Source organism: Octopus sinensis, linkage group LG8 (assembly GCF_006345805.1).
Source record: "Octopus sinensis linkage group LG8, ASM634580v1, whole genome shotgun sequence".
NCBI classification, from domain to species: domain Eukaryota; kingdom Metazoa; phylum Mollusca; class Cephalopoda; order Octopoda; family Octopodidae; genus Octopus; species Octopus sinensis.
Window position 1 is genome coordinate 26318824 of NC_043004.1, and position 21951 is coordinate 26340774.

A 21951-nucleotide genomic window follows, 5' to 3' on the forward strand; every position below is an offset into this window, starting at 1 on the left:
TGATGATGTTGAATAACTGTATAAAAGCTCTGTAATCAGTGCATTGTGTGGTGGATAACCTGTTTACAACTCTGGTTTATTACTTTGGGACCAAAGATCCAGTGATTTGACGCTCCAGTCAATATGCTGCTTCAATCATAGGATCTATTTGTTCAAGGGTTTACTGAAATAAGATCAAGAATGTCTACAAATAATAGAAACTTACTGATCCAGAATACAAGACACCAATAAACTTTCAACTTCTTGTGGCATGATATTCAGTTCCTGAAAATATAAAATAAAATAGAGAATTAAAGATTTCTAAGTTTTTTACAAGAGCACATATTAGTAGGGGACAAATTGTAGAATACTCAATGGAATATATTGATGATACTTTATCATCAACTCTGGGTAGAATGAAAGACAAAACACTACAAGATTTGAAAAATACAGAATGCAAAAGTATAGAAGTATATACTGCAAGGTGTTACATATAGTTTCAACTAGTTCTGCCATACTACCTTTTCAAAATAATGCACAATTATTACAAGGCAATACAAACTTGTTTCTAAGGCAACAAAAAAGATGTACACATATGCATTGACGTATGTACGTATACATGACAACACAACCCTTCACTCACTCTCTCTCCTGCTTTCTCTCCCACACACACACATCCATTTCATAGACACGTACATACATCTTTCACTTTAAAACAAAAGTATATAAAAAAATATATATATAAATATATACATATGTAAATATATATAAATACATATATACATACATATACATATATATTTATATATATATATAAACATATATATATATATATATAAATATATATATATATAGGAGAAGAAAATGGATGTAAAAACAAGAGGAGACTCGTTGTTTTCGCTGGTATGCCTTTAATTTAATTAGTAAACAAAGAAGAAGGAAGCAAAGATGAAGGTAGCAGTTACGATAGTTTCAATTTCAGAATGTGAAAATAATTGGTACATATGTGATGGTAATAGAAGGAAAGATAGTAAGTCTTACATTAAATTTTGTTCTTGCACTGGAAATTTCGTTGGGGAGAGGTTTCATTGCAATAGACTTGTTAGTTTCGTCGGGCAATTAGAGTGGGGTGAATATTATTTAGATGCGGGTTTCGGAGATCGATTAAACGCATTTTATTAAATTTGTTTATAGTCACCAGCGGTGTAAATTAAGGGGTGTAACTCTAAATTAAGGTGAAAAGGGAGCTAACTCATACGAATATTGGACTAGGAAGGGTGGTTTAAAATTGTATTATGGCTAAGACTTATATTATTACTAGAGTTTACGAAGTTCTTAGTGCTAGAAGGGGCCCTATGTAGTTGCAAGTAAATTATTATGGAATTTGGAGGGCGGATGGGTTTGTGGGGTGACTATTTATGTGTAAGGGTTAAAGGTGGTTCCCAGCTAATTAAACTTAATTCGATGACTATTCAAGTTTGGGATTATGAAAGACAGAATATATAGTAGATACATCATCATCATCATCATCATCGTTTAGCGTCCGCTTTCCATGCTATGTATATATATATATATACATGTATCTACTATATATAAATATACACACACATATATATAAACATACATACAAATATATATATATACACATGTATACATATACATATAAATATATTTATACAAAATTAGAAATATTGAATTTCTAAATGTCTCAGAGAGACATGAGCGGTGGTGGGGCAATATAGTGGTTGTATACTGTCAACACAATGTGACAGTCCCGTAAAGGGAATCACACCACCGCTATTTAGCCCTAGGAAGCATCGACGCTTCCTGTCGGCTTTGACACATTTCCTGTGTCCTTATATTTGCAAAGGGGAGGCAAGCACCCCCACCAGCTAGGATTAGCACCTGGAGACATGTTTCTGGGTCTTGCCCGTCATCAGTCCAGGGTAGCAAGTCCTGCTAGCTGAGATGGCTGTGACCGCTTTGCAAATATATAATATTTTCAGTGAAATTTATTCACTGGTTACCAAAATTAGAAATATTGAATTTCTAAATGTCTCAGAGAGACATGAGCGGTGGTGGGGCGATATAGTGGTTGTATACTCTCAACACAATTCCTGTAAAGGGAATTACACCACCGCTATTTAACCCTAGGAAGCATCGACGCTTCCTGTCGGCTTTGACACATTTCCTGTGTCCTTATATTTGCAAAGGGGACACATTTCCTGTGTCCTTATATTTCCTAGTAACAGCTTTTGTTATATTTCTGCTACTTTTAAATAAAGCATATTACACTACCTCTGGTATTTGAGTACTCTTTTTTTCATCTTGTTTCATTTATGTGCTTACTCTGGTATATAAATATATATATATATATATGTAACATCACATCTGGGTACTCTTACTGTAGCCAACTCTCACCTGTTTTCCATAACTAGATATGTTTCTCATAGAAAACTGGAAATGAACAACTTTATATGATGGTGATGTTTGTTGACAACCATCGTGAGATACCTAGGCATGGGCACACTCACAAACAGATGAGCTTCTTTCAGTTTCTGTCTACAAATCCACTCACAAGTCTTTTGAGGGGAAAACACTTGTCTAAGATGCTGTCCAGTAGGACTGAACCCAGGATCACAAGTTTGGGAAGCAAGCTGCTTAAGCACGCAGTGATGTCTCCACCTGTGTGTTTATGTGTGTGTGTGTCTAAACGAAAGCACTCACACACCAGAAAAAAACTTCTTCCCAAAAGAGGTTAGTAACATCCCAATATCAGATTCCATAACATTTTGTTTTTTAAATAATATTTTTTTTAAAAATCACTTTTAAACTTCAAAACTGTATTAAATAATTCTCATAGACTTTAAAATGTATATATATATCACAAGAACGATAACTTTGTCATACATAAAGAATTACCTTAGATGTTAATTCTGTTTGAATTTATTGATATCTGATTATTAGCATGGAAAACGGACGCTAAATGATGATGATGATGATGAAATAGTTTACCAAATTCACTTAAAACTGAGTGTTAATGACAATGGTGATAATGGCAATATCTAAATATTTAAATTTGTAAGTGAAAAAAGTTTCCAGGAAACATTTTAGTGGAGATAATGAAAGCACTAAGCTCACCTTTGATATGAAAGGGATGTGTATCCGAGTATATGGTTTGATGAGCTTAATCAATACTTGGGTACGGATATTTCTTAATAAATCTGGAAACAAAAAGAAAAAAATATATAAAAGTGCATACATACATATGTATGTGTGTGTATAGTAAAAATCAAAATCAAATCAAATCAAACCAAATAAAAATAGATGAACATCAATGGAATTTGTATCCTTTGTATCCGAACGTGACCGTAGCCAGTACCGCATCGACTGGCCTCCGTGCTGTGGGCACGTAACAAACAACATCCGAGCGTGGCCGTTCGCCAGCCTCGTCTGGCACCTGTGTCGGTGGCACAAGAAAACACCATCCGAGCGTGGCCGTCTGCCAGCCTCGTCTGGCACCTGTGTCGGTGGCACATAAAATCACCCACTACACTCTCGGAGTGGTTGGCGTTAGGAAGGGCATCCAGCTGTAGAAACACTGCCAGATCTGACTGGCCTGGTGCAGCTTCGAGCTTGCCAGACCCCAGTTGAACTGTCCAACCCATGCTAGCATGGAAAGCGGACGTTAAACGATGATGATGATGATGATGATGATAGTACAAAGTAAGATAGGGGTTATGGGTGTAACCCACTATGGGATAGCATTTATCGAATATACTGTTGATGCAGCACCCAGATTCTTAATACATAAATATTTTTAATTGCAATGCAATTAACTCATTTAATGCATTAAATGGGTGAAGGTAAAGAAATATTTTTACTGTAAATTTATAATACAAATAAGAAAATGGAGAAACAAAATTAGTTTGTTCATCAATTTTAACGATTTCATTAATGTATATTATGACTTTTATAATTTATAATTTGTATTCTTATCTTATATCTTATATGTGTTGAATTATAAGATATATATGTATGCTATTGATGTTCTCATTTTGTTAAATGAATAAATAATCCAACATTCTAATATCCGAAAGTTGATGAACAAACTAATTTTGTTTCTTCATTTTCTTATTTGTATTATATATATATATATATATATATATGTATGTGTGTGAATATACATACATATCAAATATGTGTGTGTGTGTGTTTGTGTAAATATACAGGTCTGAGTGCATGTGTGTGTATATATATACACATGTACAAATCTTAATGTTTTAAATAAAGCAGCATGCTACGAAGCTCCACTGTTGACTGACTGAATATTTAGAAGTGATTTGTGACTAGGGATATGTAAGTATATAGTTTAATGTCCATTCTAGACCATACAGTAGAGGAGTAAAAGGTAGAACTGGTACAGTTTATGGTTGATTTTACTGGAGTTCATGCTAAAGTATGAAAGGAGGACAAAAACAGGCATCTTGCTGCAGGGGGAGACATATGGTTGCCCAAGTTGGAAGAAAAGGAGGATGGTGGTGTCAGGGCATACTCACAAATTACAAAAAGGAAATATAAAAGACATGGTAAAGGTGGATAAGTAAGTTTGTAAGAGTGTGAGAAACAAGTAGCTGCTGGACAGAGGGCAATGCAGTGAGTGGTGAATATGGGTGGAAGCAAAGCCAACCATTAATATCTGTTGGAGGGGAAAGTGAAGGAAAAGAAGGTGTGGGTTAGGGAGGTAAATAGGTGGCTCAGCACCAGAGACAAAGTCAGAAGTACGTGAGGATGGAAATGATGAGAGACAAATAGGTAATGAGGAGAAAAGAATGCTGCTTTAGCAAAATGAGGAGTGTACAGGATGATACTGAGAAAAAAGAAGTGGCTCTAAGAAGATGAGCACTATGGGATGAAATATATCTAATTCGCCTCTCGTAATTATAGCAGCTGAGTGAGTAGTGTCATAGTCAGAAGAGTGATGGAGGTGTGGGTGTTGGGAAGATGAGTTATGGAGGGGGATAGGTTTATGCAGCGGCATAGACATAATTGTCACATTTTTGCTTAGATGGAGGGGTTTTCTTGAGCACACCAAATAAACAATCATCTCTGTCCTTTGTCATCTCCTCCATGGGGCTCAACATCCTGAGTCATTATGAAATCGTCTATATCTGTTGGTGTCCATATGATGGAGGAGGTCTGTCATCAAATATTTCTATCTCTTTCATCTTTGTTGTCAACATCTCTCCTGAAACGACCAACGTCGGCTAACAGGTAAGGGTTATTACTATTATAGGGTTTTGAGACAACCAGTTCTATATATGTGTATATCATTGAAGACAATCAAGAGACATGTGAATAGCTAGCCCACACAAGACGGATATTCTATAGTTGTGTAGTAGACAGTCAATGTTGTATATTTAAGGGTTTTAAGACTACACTGCACAAGAAAGGTGTTAAATTTTCTACAACACTAAATGATTTAAGGGTTTCCTCAATGTTAAAATACAGTCTCGTAACAGCAAGAAATTTGGAATTCTACCAATAATTCACCATTGTTCAAGAACATAAGATATTTATCTTTCAATCTGTTACTTTGTTTCTTTGATGGAACAGTAACTTGTATTTCATTTAAAATATCAGCAGTCAAAACAGCATTCAAGACTAAGCTGGTGTTACTTAAATTTCCAGCAAACACGTCTTCAGTCAATACTTTTATTGGTAACATTAACTATGATTTCCAAATATTTATAGTTATTTCCTTTGAGACTTTTGTACTTTATGAATAAATCAACTGATTTATATTGTTAGAGTCCTTAAAGAATAAAGTGTTAAAACTTTATAGCAATTTCAGTTATTTCCTTTGAGACCTTTGTGGTTTATGAATGAATCAACAGCCACCTACCTTCAATATGTTCGCGAATAAATGGGTCCTCCATGATATTTTTGTTGTTCCTTTGGAGAATTTTCTCAAATTCATCAATATCATTGTTTTGATAAGCACTAAACACCACCAAAAAACAAAGATTAAATGAATTTCAATACAACAGGCAACAATGCTTAATTAATATTTATACTTCAAAAAAAAAAAAAAAAAAAAAAAAAAAAAAGAATCTGGTAATGTCTGTTGGTTAGTATAAAACCTCTGTGGAGTTTATAATTTCACAAAGTGAAAAAGCAATTTGCTGGTTAATTCTTTCCATATAACATTGGGCAACTTCAGTGACTGTAGCACTAAGCAACTGAGAGACACATATCTGCTAGGACAGGAAATTGGGCTATCAGAGATAAGTTTTCCTGCAGGAAAATTAGAACTGTAAATTGCTAAACAAAGTGTGGCCACTGCTTATAGATAGAGGTGAACTTGGGTATAGCTCTACCTTGTAAACTATACTACCCATGGTACCAACAAAACAAACTGCTGTGTTTACAGAGATGAATTTAGGAAGGTGAGGTGGTATACTTCATTTCCGTCTACCTTAGCTAGCTCACCTCTGTCAACTATACCACCTACAGTAACTCAGTTCACCTCTGTCATATAGCAGGGTATAAAAGCAAATTGTTTCATAGGGGTCTTGGAGAAGTTAACATTACCATTAGCAATAGTCACTGATGAAGGGAACAATTGCTGTTATCAGTAATGCATGAAGAGATCAAAATTGTTGAGTGGAAATGTTATTGGAACCAACTTCATTTATTGGTTCTGAGTTCAAGTCTAGTACAGGTGTATTTTTGTGATTCTAATTACAAAGTGTAACAGTTTACTCACTAGTTAGATGAGGGAAAAGTGAAAGTATGATAAACTAGCATTTTCTATCCAAGAGCTGATGCATTCATTATCACTTAACACTCTGAAAACCAGAGTTAAAGAACCGATTCAATGGTTTCCTGAAAGTTGTAGAAAGACTAACTTACTATCTTTCAAATGATAAAAGGACAAAGGTATTTGAAAAAGCTCTTGGAGAAGAGTAACATAAACACATAGATTAAGATATCATTGATGCTATATATATATAAACATACATCCCGTATACACACACCACTGTAGCAAATAGCTTAGTCTTTTATGCAAAATATTAAATTACATTTGTAAACAATTATTCAATGGCCAAATCAACAACAGAACTTCTCAACAGTTACTTTATAAGCTAGAAATAGCAGTTAAAACTCCCTTAAATTACACCTGACACCCTGTCAGAAATACAAAAAAAAACCCAAACAAACAGGAGATAGTCACATCTAAAGCACATTTCATCATAGGTGTGCTGATTTAAGGCTAGTTTGGGGCTAAAGAACATAATTCAAGGTTAGCTGTATGTAAGATAAAACCATACCAATATCAGTCACAGACACATATAAACAGAAATAACTTACCTAACTAAATTAGTCATAGCTAATATTTCAGAATCATTCTTGTAAGGTTTAGTTTCCTGAGAGTCAAAAGGGTTAATTCCGGATTTCATCAGCATATTGGCCAAAACAAGATATTTCAAGCATGTAGTGCGTCTAGAAACAGAACAAACAGTAAAATATATACTGGAATATATATAAACAAATTTGTCTCTAGTTATTTTATTAACTTAACAGGCAAATGAGGATTTTGGGGGCCATGAATGAAAGCTTCTTGTAAAAGTATAGTGTAAGTAAATCTAAAAGCCCAGTCTGCAGTAATGCAACATTTTTAACAACAGGCATGATTGTGCAGTTAAGAAACTTACTTGTGTGTGATTGGCACCTTGGGTCAATCAAAGCCTTTTGAGTGGAACTGGGTCACTGTCTGACTGGCAATGTTGTTTATTACCAGCCTTCCATGGAAATCATGCCTGGCCATGAGAAAATATGTTGCTTGGAAACAGATGAGAATTGGTGACAAGAGGGGTACCGAGTCATAGAAAACTGTTTCAATAAGTTCCAAACTCATGCAATCATAGAAAAGTGGACTTTAAAATCATGATGGTGTATAACATCTGGCATTTGGGGGGAATTAAAGTTTGGTATTTATTTCATAGACTCAGGAAAGCTGTAAAGCAAAGTCGACCCTAGCAAGATTTGAAGTCAGAGTCAAAAGAAATATGAGTAAATAAATGTGCAGTATTTTTATTAATGACATCTATCGAAGATACATGTTCTTTAATTTAGAGGTAGGGATATACGAGTAATTGACTTGGCTAAAACTCATTGTGTAATAGAGTGGCATCTGGCACTAGGTGACAACTGTGGACATGTTTCAGTTTTATTGGACATCATCAGTAAAACAATCTAACTGGGACTATACAAGTAAATGGAACTGTTGGGATTGAACACAGAGTGGTATTATAACTTTAAAATGATTGGGAACTTACCTAGGCCCAACTGCTGTGTAAAAATGAAAAAGAGCCTTACCTGGGGTTACCAGATTCATCATAATTTTTAAATGCTTCAAAGAAGTCTGTGTGTGATTTTTCATATTCTCCTTCCCGCAAGTGCATTTTGCCACCACATTCTAATAAAGAAACAAAATACTAACAAGTAGTTCAATACACAGTGACCTATTGTTCTAGAAAGTTGATTCTAGACCATTGTTGGTAGTGAGCCAGTGACTAACAGCTGTAGCTATTTTGTCTATATCAATGCATATTGAACTATTGTCATAGATGATTGACTACAGTGTCTTGATCAGATCAATTATAGTAATGAAGTAGTTGAAGCTAACTACTGAATCAACAAGTTCTAGTTGTAGCCATGTTGCTTTTATTCTAAAATCAGAGCAAAACATTTAGTCTCTTGTATTTGAACTGGACAAGCTAGCTACAATACAGTACTAAATGTTCAAACAGGTCATAACTGATCTTTTTATCAAAAGGCCACCTCTGATCAAACACATTATACTTGTGACCATTAGCTCTTTTGAACTTTCAGCTATAGTGTTTACATGACTGCATTAAACTATTTTAAGACAGTAGTGCTTTTCTGTCATTTCTTGCAGCTTGAGTCTCAATGTGCAGACACACTCATTGGTTTGTGTTGATCTTGTTGATAGAATAGTTTTGACAGGACTTTAATTCAAGTCATGTGACTTCCTTGTTTAATAATTTTTGTGTAATGAAATTGATTTAAATTGGGTAATTTATTGATCAGAGATATTGGCTGTCAAAATAAACATAATGAACAACTTTGTAAAAACTCTCTAGATTGGCTGAAGAAGATGCAGAGATAAAGGATGTGAAATGGTTTACCTTACCTCGTATCACTCCCATGATTAAAGGATGTGGTATAGCAGATTTTATGTGCAATGATTGTTCATATAGTTTCTGAGTAAAAGAGAAAAAAAAAAGGTGAAATTCAGCCTAAACTTTGTGAAATTAAAGAAAATAGAGAATTAATAGAGAAACTGATAATTTGGTATGGACACTTTTTAAAATCTCTTTGTACAGATAACTTTAACAATATAGCTAAATTTATAATATTTATTATCAATAACAAGTTTAAACTGTAAAACTATTGCAGCTTAGATTAACATGCTGAGTAACTAAACAAGGTTACTAGTCAGTTAACATCTTCCTATAATTTTTTGTGTTGTTCTAGATATGTCTAAGGCATCAAGGTTGATTGAATATTTAGTAGCAGGAACTGGAATGACAAACTGTGTTCCCTGTATATCCAGTAGTGTTTCCATGAGTATTTTTGTTTCATAGTATAGGCAATATGATGTGGCCTGCATCAGCCTTTCATAGTTTTTGTATTTATGTGTTCGCTAGTAGGGTGAGGGTTGGAAATGTGTACAGTGAAGAATTCCGGGTAGAGGTAGGAGTCCACCAAGGCTCAGTACTCAGCCCCCTCCTATTTATCATAGTCCTCCAGGCAATAACGGAGGAATTCAAGACAGGATGCCCTTGGGAGCTCCTCTATGCTGATGACCTTGCTCTAATTGCTGAGTCGCTATCAGAACTGGAGGAGAAGTTTCAGGTGTGGAAACAAGGATTAGAATCGAAGGGCCTCAGAGTCAATCTAGCTAAAACCAAAGTCATAATCAGTAGGAAGGTAGACAAATCACAAACACCTTCAGGTAGATGGCCCTGCTCGATCTGTAGAAAAGGTGTAGGTAGAAACTCTATAAGATGCACCAAGTGTAAGCTATGGACACATAAGAGATGCAGCAATGTCAAAGGAAGGCTAACTAGGAAGATGGTTTTTGTATGTGGCAGATGCTCAGGAACAATAAACACTGAAAATGCTCTGAGACCAACTTCCGTCACTTTCCAGGGAGAAAAACTAGAAATAGTTGATAGTTTCCGTTACCTAGGTGACCAAGTCAGCAGCGGGGGCGGGTGTGCTGAAAGTGTAACTGCTAGAGTAAGAATAGCTTGGGCAAAGTTCAGAGAGCTCTTACCTCTGCTGGTGACAAAAGGCCTCTCGCACAGAGTGAAAGGCAGACTGTATGATGCGTGTGTACGAACAGCCATGCTACATGGCAGTGAAACATGGGCCGTGACTGCTGAGGATATGCGTAAGCTCGCTAGAAATGAAGCCAGTATGCTCCGATGGATGTGTAATGCCGGTACTCACACTCGGCAGTACCTTGAGAGAAAAGCTGGACCTAAGAAGCATCAGTTGTGGTGTGCAAGAGAGACGTTTGCGCTGGTATGGTCATGTGGCGAGAATGGATGAAGATAGTTGTGTGAAAAGTGCCACACCCTAGCGGTTGAGGGAACCTGTGGAAGAGGCAGACCCAGGAAAACCTGGGACGAGGTAGTGAAGCACGACCTTCGAACTTTAGGTCTCACTGAGGAAATGACTAGAGACCAAGACCTCTGGAAGTGTGCTGTGCGCGAGAAGACCCGGCAGGACAAGTGAGTCCATAACCCGTGGCCTTCTACATGGGATGGAGCCAGCCTACGTATGCATACCTTCCCTTCTTGGGACACAAAACTCTACTTGTGAAGACGTGATGAGGCAAGTGAGGATCAGAATCGAAATCGATCAATGGAAATTGCGGATGTACTACCAGTGCCGGTGGCATGTCAAAACTCTGCTTGTGAAGACCCGTTGAGGCAAGTGACGATCAGAATGGAAATCGATCAATGGAAATTGCAGATGTGTTACCAGTGCCGGTGGCATGTAAGAGAACTTTCCGTTTCGCGACCGTTGCCAGCACCGCCCTGTTTCGTGTCCGTTGCCAGCCTCGCCTGGCCCTCGTGCCGGTGGCACATAAAAAGCACCATCCGTTCGTGGCCGTTTGCCAGCTCTGTCTGGCACCAGTGCGGGTGGCACGTAAAAAGCACCCACTACACTCACGGAGTGGTTGGCGTTAGGAAGGGCATCCAGCCGTAGAAACACTGCCAGATTTGACTGGGCCTGATGAAGCCTTCTGGCTTCACAGACCCCAGTAGAACCGTCCAACCCATGCTAGCATGGAAAACGGACGCTAAACGATGATGATGATGATGATGTGGTGATTTGTTAAGAAAACATTTAATATTTTGAACACGGATGCTGTGTTAAAGGCTTACCTTTAATTTCTTATCATTCTTTTGTACAGTGTGCATCTGGATTTCTAAAGCATATATTTCAAGAAGCTGTGTACCTTTTTTGAGGTCATCTTCACCTTCTTTAGTCTAACATTTCATGGAATTGAATAAAATATAAATGTTAACTCAACAGACAACAGCATATTATGTGGCATTTAAAAAATAATGGTCATAACACACTCTATTTAAATGTGTGTATGTGTGTGAGAGAGAGAGAGAGTGTGTGTGTGTGTGTGAGAGAGAGAGAGAGAGAGTATGAGAGAGAGAGTGTGTGTGAGAGAGAGAGAGAGAGAGAGAGAGAGAGAGAGAGAGAGAGAGAGAGAGAGAGAGAGAGAAAAGGTATCATTGCAACACATTATGATATACAACAATCTGATATGTGGTTCTTTCCAAAGAATTGAAAAATGAAAAGTAAAGAAATAATAATAAAATACAAAATTGATTAACACATTGATAGTGCATCATAACTACAAAGACCAGTGGTCTGAAAAGATGAAAACCCAATACAACATACTCATCAATATAACATTAATCCTGTGATCAGACTGTGGGCTCAATTCTAGAACTGAACTGGTTACATATTATGTACTTTAACCCTTTTAATATCAACCTGTCTGAAACAGCAGCACGTGATTCTATGATACTAATTCTGTTTTGAAGTGTGCTAAATTAAAACATTCAGTCAAAATTTCCTGTTGAGCATAAGCTCAAAACACCAACTTAATGACAAAATTATTTTAGAAAATTCTTCATTATTTTTGAAATCAACTGAAAGAAAAGCAATGTATTTCAAAAGAAATACTGCAATAAAAGACACTTCATTTCACACTGCTTTAATCTACACAGCTGAAAATTAGTATTAGCTGAATGCTGGAGCAGCCCTTTCTATCTACATACGGTTTCAGGTTCAGCCCCACTGTGTGCTGCTTTGGGCCACTATCTTCTACTACAACCTTGAACCTACCAAAGCCTTGTGAGTAGATTTGGTAAACAGAAACTGAAAGAAGGCAACAGGAAAGAGCATCTGGCTGTAGAAAATCTACCTCAATGAACTCCATCTGATCTATGCAAGTATAGAAAAATGGACATTAAAACAATGTTGATGCACATACACTCTCTCTCTCTCTCTCACACACAAAAATTACTTATTTTAACCAATGCTTTAGGCCATGTGTTGTTCAATATTTTCATACAATAAGGCAGCAAGCTGGCAGAAATGTTAGCATGCCGGGCGAAATGCTTAGCGGTATTTTGTCTGTCTTTACATTCTGAGTTCAAATTCTGCCGAGGTCGGTGCCTTTCAGGGTTGATACATTAAGTACCAGTTGTGTACTGGGGTTGATCTAATTGACTAGCCCCCTCCATCAAAATTTCAGACCTTGTGCCTCGAGTAGAAAAGTATATTTTTATACCATATACATTTACTAAAACTGATATTTCCAAGTACCAACCTGGCAGGAATTATGAAGCTCTTTCAGAATGGCTTTCAATTTACCATATTCGTTTCTGTCAAAATAAAGTTTACCAAGCTTGGTGTTGGTTTTGAACCATAGTCTTTCATTTTTGGCTTCTTTTAGGGCTTCTAAAGTAGTTTCATAAAAATTCTGAAGCAATACCATCTGAAATTGAAAGACAAAACATCAACAAGAAGTCATATAAATAAAAGTCTGCAGCCATAACCATGTATTTAAACACAGATATATGAATATACATACCTATACATTGGTACAGTCATACACATACTTATACTTACTATATGTATCCTGGTTTTAGTAGAGGTACATTATGTCATTAGAGATTGCTAAAAAGCAATAGGAAGAACAACTACCCTCAACATATGACAAGATGAAAATGCGGATGTATGATGATGACGATGATATATATATAATTAGAACTGAAATATGAAATATATGACAAGGTGAAAATCAACAATTTAAATGTTCTTAAAAAGTGTTAAATTGTGGTATTTATGCATCAGCAGTGTAAATGAAATGTTCCAACAAAGTATTGAAACCAGATTGCTGACTACATTTATTCAGAACACATTCATCATGTAGTTGTCAAAATGCAATAATTTATTCTCATCAGTATTGGAGCTCCTATTAAGGCTATGGGCACTACCTCTTCCTCACTCAGTTTAACATTTCATTTATTATCTAGTTAACATTTCCTTTATTATCCGTGACTGCTGAGGACATGCGTAGGCTTAAAAGAAATGAAGCTAGCATGATCTGCTGGATGTGTAATATCAGTGTGCACACACGACAGAGTGTAAGTGCCTTGAGAGAAATGTTGGACATAAGAAGCATTGGATGCAGAGTGCAAGAGAGACGTTTGCGCTGGTATGGTCATGTACTACGGATGGATGAGGAGAGCTGTCTGAAGAAGTGCCACTCCCAAACAGTTGAAGGAATCTAGGGTAGAGGTAGATCCAGGAAGACATGGGCTGAGGTGGTGAAGCATGACCATCGAACATTGAGCCTCACAGAGGCAATGACAAAAGACCGAGACTTCTGGAGATATGCTGTGACTGTGAAGACCTGGCAAATAAAGTGAGTTGATGGCTGTATCCTACACGAGTTTCACATAACCAGCCCCAGCCCATTCAAAAGTACCTTGGGTCGTAGGGCAACCTGCTGTGATTGAGGAGACCTATTGAGTCAAGTACATCAACATCAAAATGAACATCAAATGGAAATTGTAGTTGTGATCCTCATGCTGGTGGCACGTAATAAGCACCATCCGAACATGGGCAATGCCAGCGCCGCCTTGACTAGCTTCTGTGCATATAGCACGTAAAAAGCACCCACTACACTCACGGAGTGGTTGGCGTTAGGAAGGGCATCAAGCTGTAGAAACACTGCCAGATCAGACTGGAGCCTGGTGCAGCCTCCTGGCTTCCCAGACCCCAGTTGAACCGTCCAACCCATGCTAGCATGGAAAACGGACGTTAAACAATGATAATGATGATGAAAGTGTTAGATATTTAGAGGCTAAAAATATAAGGGCCTAAAAGTCAGGTTCTATCAATTTCTATGCTATTTTGGGGAGGACACAGCTACACATTGATTTCCTTGTAAAAAAGAACAAAATAACAAAGCAAAATAATTAAATAAAAAAAAATTCCTTTTTTTAAATATATGTTTTACCTGTTGAGATGTAGAAATATAATCCAAAATGGAGTTAATTGATTTCTCCGAATAGTTGCGAGTAACTGCAGACTTGATATAAGTTAGCAGTTGTTTATAGCGTTTCATCATTTCATCATAATTTTCCTGGCAGAATATATCAAGAGAAACATGAAAACAGGTTTGTCACAAGAATAGTGAATTATTACTAAAAGAATATTGGTATCATTAGAGCACACATACAAGGACCAGGTTGGAGACACTGACATAAAACAAGACAACAGACATGTTAATAAGGTCCATCTTATTATATATGCTTAATTCACTACACAGTGAAAAAGTTTAATGTCACATGGTGATATATAAGTTTAAAAAAATAGAAGAGGAGGTGTCACATGAAAATATACGTTTAAAGATACATACAGTGAAAGAGATGCTATATGAAAATATACATGTTTAAAAAACTCATCATTTATCATCTGTTTTCCATGTAGGTATGGATTGGACAGTTTGACAGGAGCTGGCCAGGTTCCAATTGTCTGTTGCAGCAAGGTTTCTATGGCTGAATGCCCTTCCTAATGCCAACCACTTTACAGAATGTACTGAGTACCTTTTACATAACACTGGCATGGGTGCTTTATATATGGCACCAGAATGTGTGCTTTATATGTGGCACCAGCATGGGTGCATTATATGTGGCACCAGCATGGGTGCATTATATGTGGCACCAGCATGGGAGCTTTATATTTGGCACCAGCACAGATGCTTTAGATGTGACACCGGCTCAAGACCGTTTTGGTATTCTTCGTATGTTTAAAGATCTTCAACGACAAAAACAACAGGATCACTAATGTGATATAAATCATGAAGCTATCGCAGGGTCAATTGCTCGTCTCTGCCTCACATCATTTGTGGTAAGAACCTTAATTTATAGAACTGGTTGTTAATTTAACACTGCCTTTGGATAAGAAGGAAAAAAAAAAAGGAACAAGAATTATTAACTCTAGGTGTGCGGCTGTCCACGAAACTCAAGATGTCCAAAGCTGTCGCTCTCTCGACACTGCTGTATGGTTGTAAAATGTGGACTCCATACCACCAGAACATCAAACAGCTGGAACAGTTCTATACTATATTACTGCACACAATCATGGGCATCCACTGGCAGGGCAGAATCTCCAATCAAGAAGTTTTAGACAGAGCAGAGTCCATGAGAGTCGAGGCACTTCTGCTCAAAGCTCAGTTACACTGGACCAGCCATGTCATCAGAATGAATAACCACTACATCCCCAGACAGCTGATGTACGATGAGATGAAAAAAGGCACAAAGCAACAAGGAAGATCCAAGTTGAGGTATAAGGACACCCTAAAGGGCAACCTAAAGTGGTGTGAAATCCAGCCTTGCAAACTCAAGACTGCAGCCACAAACTGGAAGTCAATCACCAAGACTGTTGTAGTTGCCTTTGAGGAGGATGGATGGTAACGCTTCACAGTCGCAAGAGACAGACGTCACTGGGCCACATCAACCTCAGTCCTGATCACAGACTACCAGTGTCCAACCTGTGGGCACCTGTGTGCTTCTGGCATTGGGTTGCAGAGCCACATGTGTTCACACAGCTGACTGCTGAGACCATTAATGGACTACCTTTGGAGAGCATTTAAACTGAACATATCCAGCCAAAATATTCTCTCTGTATAGTTCCGACTGGCCAGATCTGGCCTCTCACACTGATTTTACAATGTTATTTTAAAAACATACAGCTACATCAGTGAAATTTCAAAGCTAATAATACATGGTTAATCCAAAACAATGCAAATGATTAAGCCTGCAAGGATTTGACCAGTGTACCTCAGGCAAGAATATACACTGAATACATATACAAGAATGTATGCTTTCCTTATAAATTTCACTAATTTCTATGAAGAACAAGAAATGGAAGTTGTGACATTATACCTTATTCAAAATGGCATTAGAAATATAGGTAGAATGAAAAGCTTTAACCATGACAGAATGGACCCCTTCACATCCCCCAAAAGTTTACATTTCTTTCCTATGGTGTTTGAAATAGAAGTCAGTTAAATGATAGAATCCACTACAGTTTAAATGGTGAAGTGAAATGGCAAAACAATTATGAAAATGAACAACCAACTTATGGGTCATGTGTTCACACTCCACTGTGCACCTCTCATTTTGTTTCTAGTCAAGATTTCATTCTACATGTTCCACATTCTCCTAAAGTGTAGACAGAGAGAGGAAGAACTGTTCAGGGGGAATCTGAAGTAATTATGTGGCCCCAAAGTCAACCTATTTCTTTATTACCCACAAGGGGCTAAACACAGAGGGGACAAACAAGGACAGACATAGGTATTAAGTCGATTACATCGACCCCAGTGCGTAACTGGTACTTAATTTATCGACCCCGAAAGGGTGAAAGGCAAAGTCGACCTCGGCGGAATTCAAACTCACAACGTAACGCAGACGAAATAATGCTAAGCATTTCGCCCGGCATGCTAACGTTTCTGCCAGCTCGCCCCAAAGTCAACCATGATGCGACTAATGATACATAAGTAGTTAATTTAACAAGTGTGAACCATATATTTATAATATTGGGTATATCAAACTTCATCTGGTTGAAGGCCATACAGTCGTTCGAAATAGCAGACAAATGTACTTCAAACATCATCCTTCCAAATTAAAAATGAAAAAAAAAGTGAACAAATATACTGAGTAGTCTTTGAAAATGAATAAAGCATCTCAACTGAAGTGACAAGAAGAGTGATATACATCTTTCTACATCACCAGAGACATGTAAGGGATCATCTGAAGATAACAGAGAGAGAAATAAGAAAAAACTGCAGATAAACATCACACGACAGTGGTTTAATGATGTCCTTACCAATTTGAAATTGATTTTAATCATCTGTTTTAAGGCCTTGAAGCCCCATTCTCCTTTATCTTTTCCTTCCAATTCAAGGACCTGAAGAAATGAAAAATATGAAAATTAGACAAACATCCCTTAAAAGGATTTTGGTTAGATAAGTTGCTGCAATATCAGAGGAAGGCTAACAGGGAAAAGAGCTTTTGTATGTGGAAGATGCATAGGTGCAATAAGTGCTGAAAATGGGCAGAAAATAAACTTCGACTGCCAGGGGAGCAAGCTGGAGGCAATAGATAGCTTCTGTTAGATAAGTAAACAAGTTAGTAGCAGAGATGGATGCTCTAAGAGCATAAGTGTGAGAATAAGATTAGGGCAAAGTTCAGAGAGCTCCTACCTCTGCTGGCAACAAAGGAAAGACCTCTCTCTCAGAGTGAAAGGCAAATTATATGATGCTTGTGTATGAACAGCTATGCTACATGGCAGTGAAACATGAGTTGTGACAGCTGAGGACACGCATAGGCTTGAAAGAAATGAAGCCAATATGCTTCTCTGGATGTGCAATGTCAATGTGCATGTTCGACAAAGTGTTAGTATGACAATGTGATGCATATGGACGAGAATAGCTGTGTAAAGGAGACTTGGTCTCATTGAAGCTAACACCAGAAGGTAATAAAACTTCAATAAAATAAAGTTAGATGGGTAGAATTTTAAGTTTTCTTGCACTAGCTTAAGTATTCAATTCACCTTTGTCTGTGTGTCTCTCAAGTGAAAAGCAAATTCAACACAAAAGTTATAACTGAAGTGTGGGAAAAAATATAAAAGGCTGCCTAAAAAAAAGTCTCTTACCATGTGGAAATTCTCCAGAGCTTTTCGAGGATCATCTTCTTTTAAGGCTTTAGAATTATAATATTGGTTCTCAAGATCAACATCAGGTTCTGAGTTACTCTCTTCAGAATATTCCTATAATAATAATAATAATAATAAATAATAAATGATGATGATGATGACAACGACGACGACGACAACAACAACAACAACGACAACAACAACAATAATAATAATAATAATAATGAAATTATAGACCACCTTATCTCAGGGTGTAGAGTCTTAGCACCTGTAGAATATAAAGCAAGACATGACAGGGTCAGCCAGTATTTACACTGGACAATATGTCGGCATTCTAAAATCAAAAACGCTGACAAATGGTATAAACACCATCTTGAAGCTGTGACTGAGGGAGAAAATATGTCGATTCTATGGGACTTCCCCGTACAGACCAACAAGACGATAAAAGTTAATAAACTGGATATTATTAAAAAGATCAGAAAAAAAAGATGAAGATGATGATGAAGAACAGCGGTGACGATGACGACAACAACAATGCCCTGATGCAGTACCAGGCAGTAGCTCTCATAGCCTCTGATCTTAACTGGGTGGAAGTATTATGTAGATGTCTTGTCTTTGGGCAAAAGATGGGCTAAACAAATATTCTGCTCAATACCACAAGCTTGCTTGGCCTTAAGCCCTTAAGCATGTCCCTTAGTGGCTGACAATATGAGCAGCTCTGATCATGAGCAGTGAAAATTATGCCAGTTATCATTGAAGCATGAAAGTCAATCCACAAAAGCTATCATACTATCAGGAATGGATGGACATCAAAACAGATATGTTAGTGTGTCAACTTTATCCCTCCTTTGAACAGTATATATCCTTAGAAATATATTTTCTGTCAAAGACCTTTTATTAAGGCTTGGCAATTAATATCAAGAAGAAAAAAAAAACAATTAAAAAAAAATCAGTATTTTATATCAATACTATGCAATGATGACAATGATAATGAGGAGGAGAGTTATAAGCATTTAGGAGCATTAGAATCTGACGGAGTACTAACTATAGAAATGAAAACAAAAATTGAGAAGGAGTACATCGGAAGGGTGAAGAAGCTAATGAAGTCAAAGCATAATGGTCCGTATCTAGTGATGGCTGTAAATACTTGGGCTGTATCATTACTTAGATACTCAGCAGCTTTTGTAGATTGGACCAAATCTGAATTAGCAAAGCTAAAGAGAAGAATTAGGAAGGAATTCAATATAAATGGAGTACTTTGCCCAAGGGCAGGGGTAGCAAGATTATACCTACATAGAAAGGAAGGCGAAAGAGGGTTAATATCAGTAGAAGACTGCATGGAGTCGGCTAGAGTAGAGATAGACTCCTATGTAGGTAGTAGTGAAAAAAGTTTATTAATAGCTGCTAGAGTCACAGCAGAACAGGGAAACCAAAAACCAAATGAAGTTAAAAATCAGAAAAAATCAGACCCCCCCCCCGCCCCAGAAGTTATCTGACTGGCAAGAGAAGGCTTTGCATGGTAGATTCCCAAAGATAATTGCAGCAAATAGTAATGAGACATGGTTATGATTGCAGAAAGGAAGGCTAAAAAGGGAGATAGAAAGTTTGTTAGAAGCACAGGATCAAGCATTAAAGATTAGTTGGACAAAAGCCAATGTAGATTATGCAAATCAAAGGAGGAAAGTGGTACTCATATAGTAAGTGAATGTAGTATGCTGGCACAGAAAGGATACAAGAAAAGGCATAACAACCTAGGGAGAGTAATCCACTGGAAGTTATGCAGAAAGTTAGGATTTTGGCCATACTGAAAAATGATATGAACATGAGCATGTACTAGAAAGTAAGAAATATGAGATGTGTGACTTTAACATTCAGATGGACAGAGTAATAGAAGCTAGAAGGGCTGATTTTGTAACTGTAGATAAGGAGAATAGAAAGTGTCAGATAATTGACAGTCCCAAATGATGAAAAATATGAGAGGTACAGAGAAAATAGCAAAGTACTAAGACCTAACCAATTACAGAGACTATGGAAAGTGCAGGTAAAGTGTATCCCTGTAGTTATAAGTGCATTAAGAACTATCCCTAAAGATTTGAACAGATGGATCGAGAAAAATAGGCATAAAACCCTATTTAGTACAGTTCCAGAAAACAGTGTTAATCGGGACAGTTACAATACTTAGGAGAGTTCTTGGCATCTGAGGTTACTTGCTGTAGCCTGATGTTAGGAACTTTTCTTTTCCAACAGTCTAATCTGTTGAACATATATAAAATGATAACAATCATAAATGCCCTGATGTAAAACCAGGCAGTAGCTCTCATGGGTTCTGATCTTAACTGATTGGAAATGTCAATATGTACAGCGGTTGGACAAAATAATGGAAACACCTAGCATCATAATTTTGAAATATCTATAAAACCATCAAAAGCTTGCTTATTTTTATGCTTTTTGATTTATTATTAGTGTCACTTAATATGTTTCGCTAAATTTTAGTTTTTTGTATTTCAATTTCCTGACCCTTATATTCATTAGAAAAAGGTAATTAAAATTCATTAAACTGACAGATCTATCAGACTTTCAAAGAGGTCAAATTGTTGGTGCTCATATGGCAGGCGCTAGTGTAACAAAAACAGCCAAAATGTTTGGTGTATCAAGAAGTACTGTCTCAAAAGTAATGACAGCCTTTGAGAAAACCAGGTAGGGAATCAGATAGGGACAGTCAGACTCTTACACGAATTGTTAGAAAGGATCACAAAAGTACAGCTCCAAAAATTACTTCAGAGCTTCATGACCACCTTGTTATTGGCTTTCCAGAGAATCTTGCATCCACTGCTGAGAGCCACAGTAGGCTATCCAGTTACAAATTAAAGGCTGTTACCATTGCCTTCCTTAAAGTCATGCAAAATGCTGCTGGGAAGCTGTACACGTCTGGAACCAAGTAGCATACACCCATCCTGGTCTGTCAAAGACCTGATCATAGTTTTATTGCCACATTGTGTCTCCACTGTTTGGGCCCGCCAGACAGATTTATTTACAGCTTTCATGTTTTGCTTCAAAGAAATGGCTAAGGGTCATTCGCGCTGCTTGTATGTCAGTCGTGATGACTTTACTAATCTCCTCTTCTCCATTGCTAACTAGTTCTCCCTCTAGTTTGCAAAACACTATCGATTCTACTCTTCAGGGTAACCAACCACCAGTTCTTGATGGCTGTTGCTTAGCTAGTTCAGTAATCCAGTCTCTGTAGTCCTTGCTTGCTAGTAAGGACATGTTCAACTTCCAGTAACCAAGTTGCTGTATATGAGTCCTATCTAAATCAATAGGGTAGATCACAAATTTGTGGTCTGTGTAACCAACCAGTTTGAACTGTGGACATCCTACACTATCCTTATCTACTGACCAAATACTCCAACTAGATACAATCTGGAAGACCTGCTGTGGTTGCTCCATGTCCACACTGGCACATCAGGAAAACCTAGTTGATACCTGTGAGACAGATAGAAGTTCTTGAGCAGGTTTGCCGGCTTCTGCTAATCTCTATGTTGAGTGACCCTGTTTCCAAACCAAACCCAGACCCTGAACAGTTACACAGCTTTCTAGTGAGAGAAAAGAAAATGG

At 37.3% G+C, this 21951-nt stretch overlaps 1 protein-coding gene across 2 annotated transcripts in view; it reads right to left on the reverse strand.

Annotated features, from left to right (window-relative positions):
• Positions 1–21951, reverse strand: part of LOC115214965 (COP9 signalosome complex subunit 2) — a 40782-nt gene that overhangs the window by 2421 nt on the left and 16410 nt on the right. Inside the window, exons 2-12 of one of the 2 annotated variants that reach the window (XM_036505299.1) lie at positions 18337–18450; positions 17509–17589; positions 14636–14761; positions 12938–13102; positions 11469–11573; positions 9200–9269; positions 8362–8461; positions 7354–7485; positions 5885–5982; positions 3121–3203; positions 206–264 (exon numbers count right to left, since the gene is read on the reverse strand). In XM_036505299.1, coding sequence (XP_036361192.1) covers positions 206–264; positions 3121–3203; positions 5885–5982; positions 7354–7485; positions 8362–8461; positions 9200–9269; positions 11469–11573; positions 12938–13102; positions 14636–14761; positions 17509–17589; positions 18337–18450 — 1133 coding nt within the window. Of the gene's footprint in view, positions 1–205; positions 265–3120; positions 3204–5884; positions 5983–7353; positions 7486–8361; positions 8462–9199; positions 9270–11468; positions 11574–12937; positions 13106–14635; positions 14762–17508; positions 17590–18336; positions 18451–21951 lie in introns of both variants that reach the window. The other variant, XM_029784061.2, reaches the window with a different exon arrangement.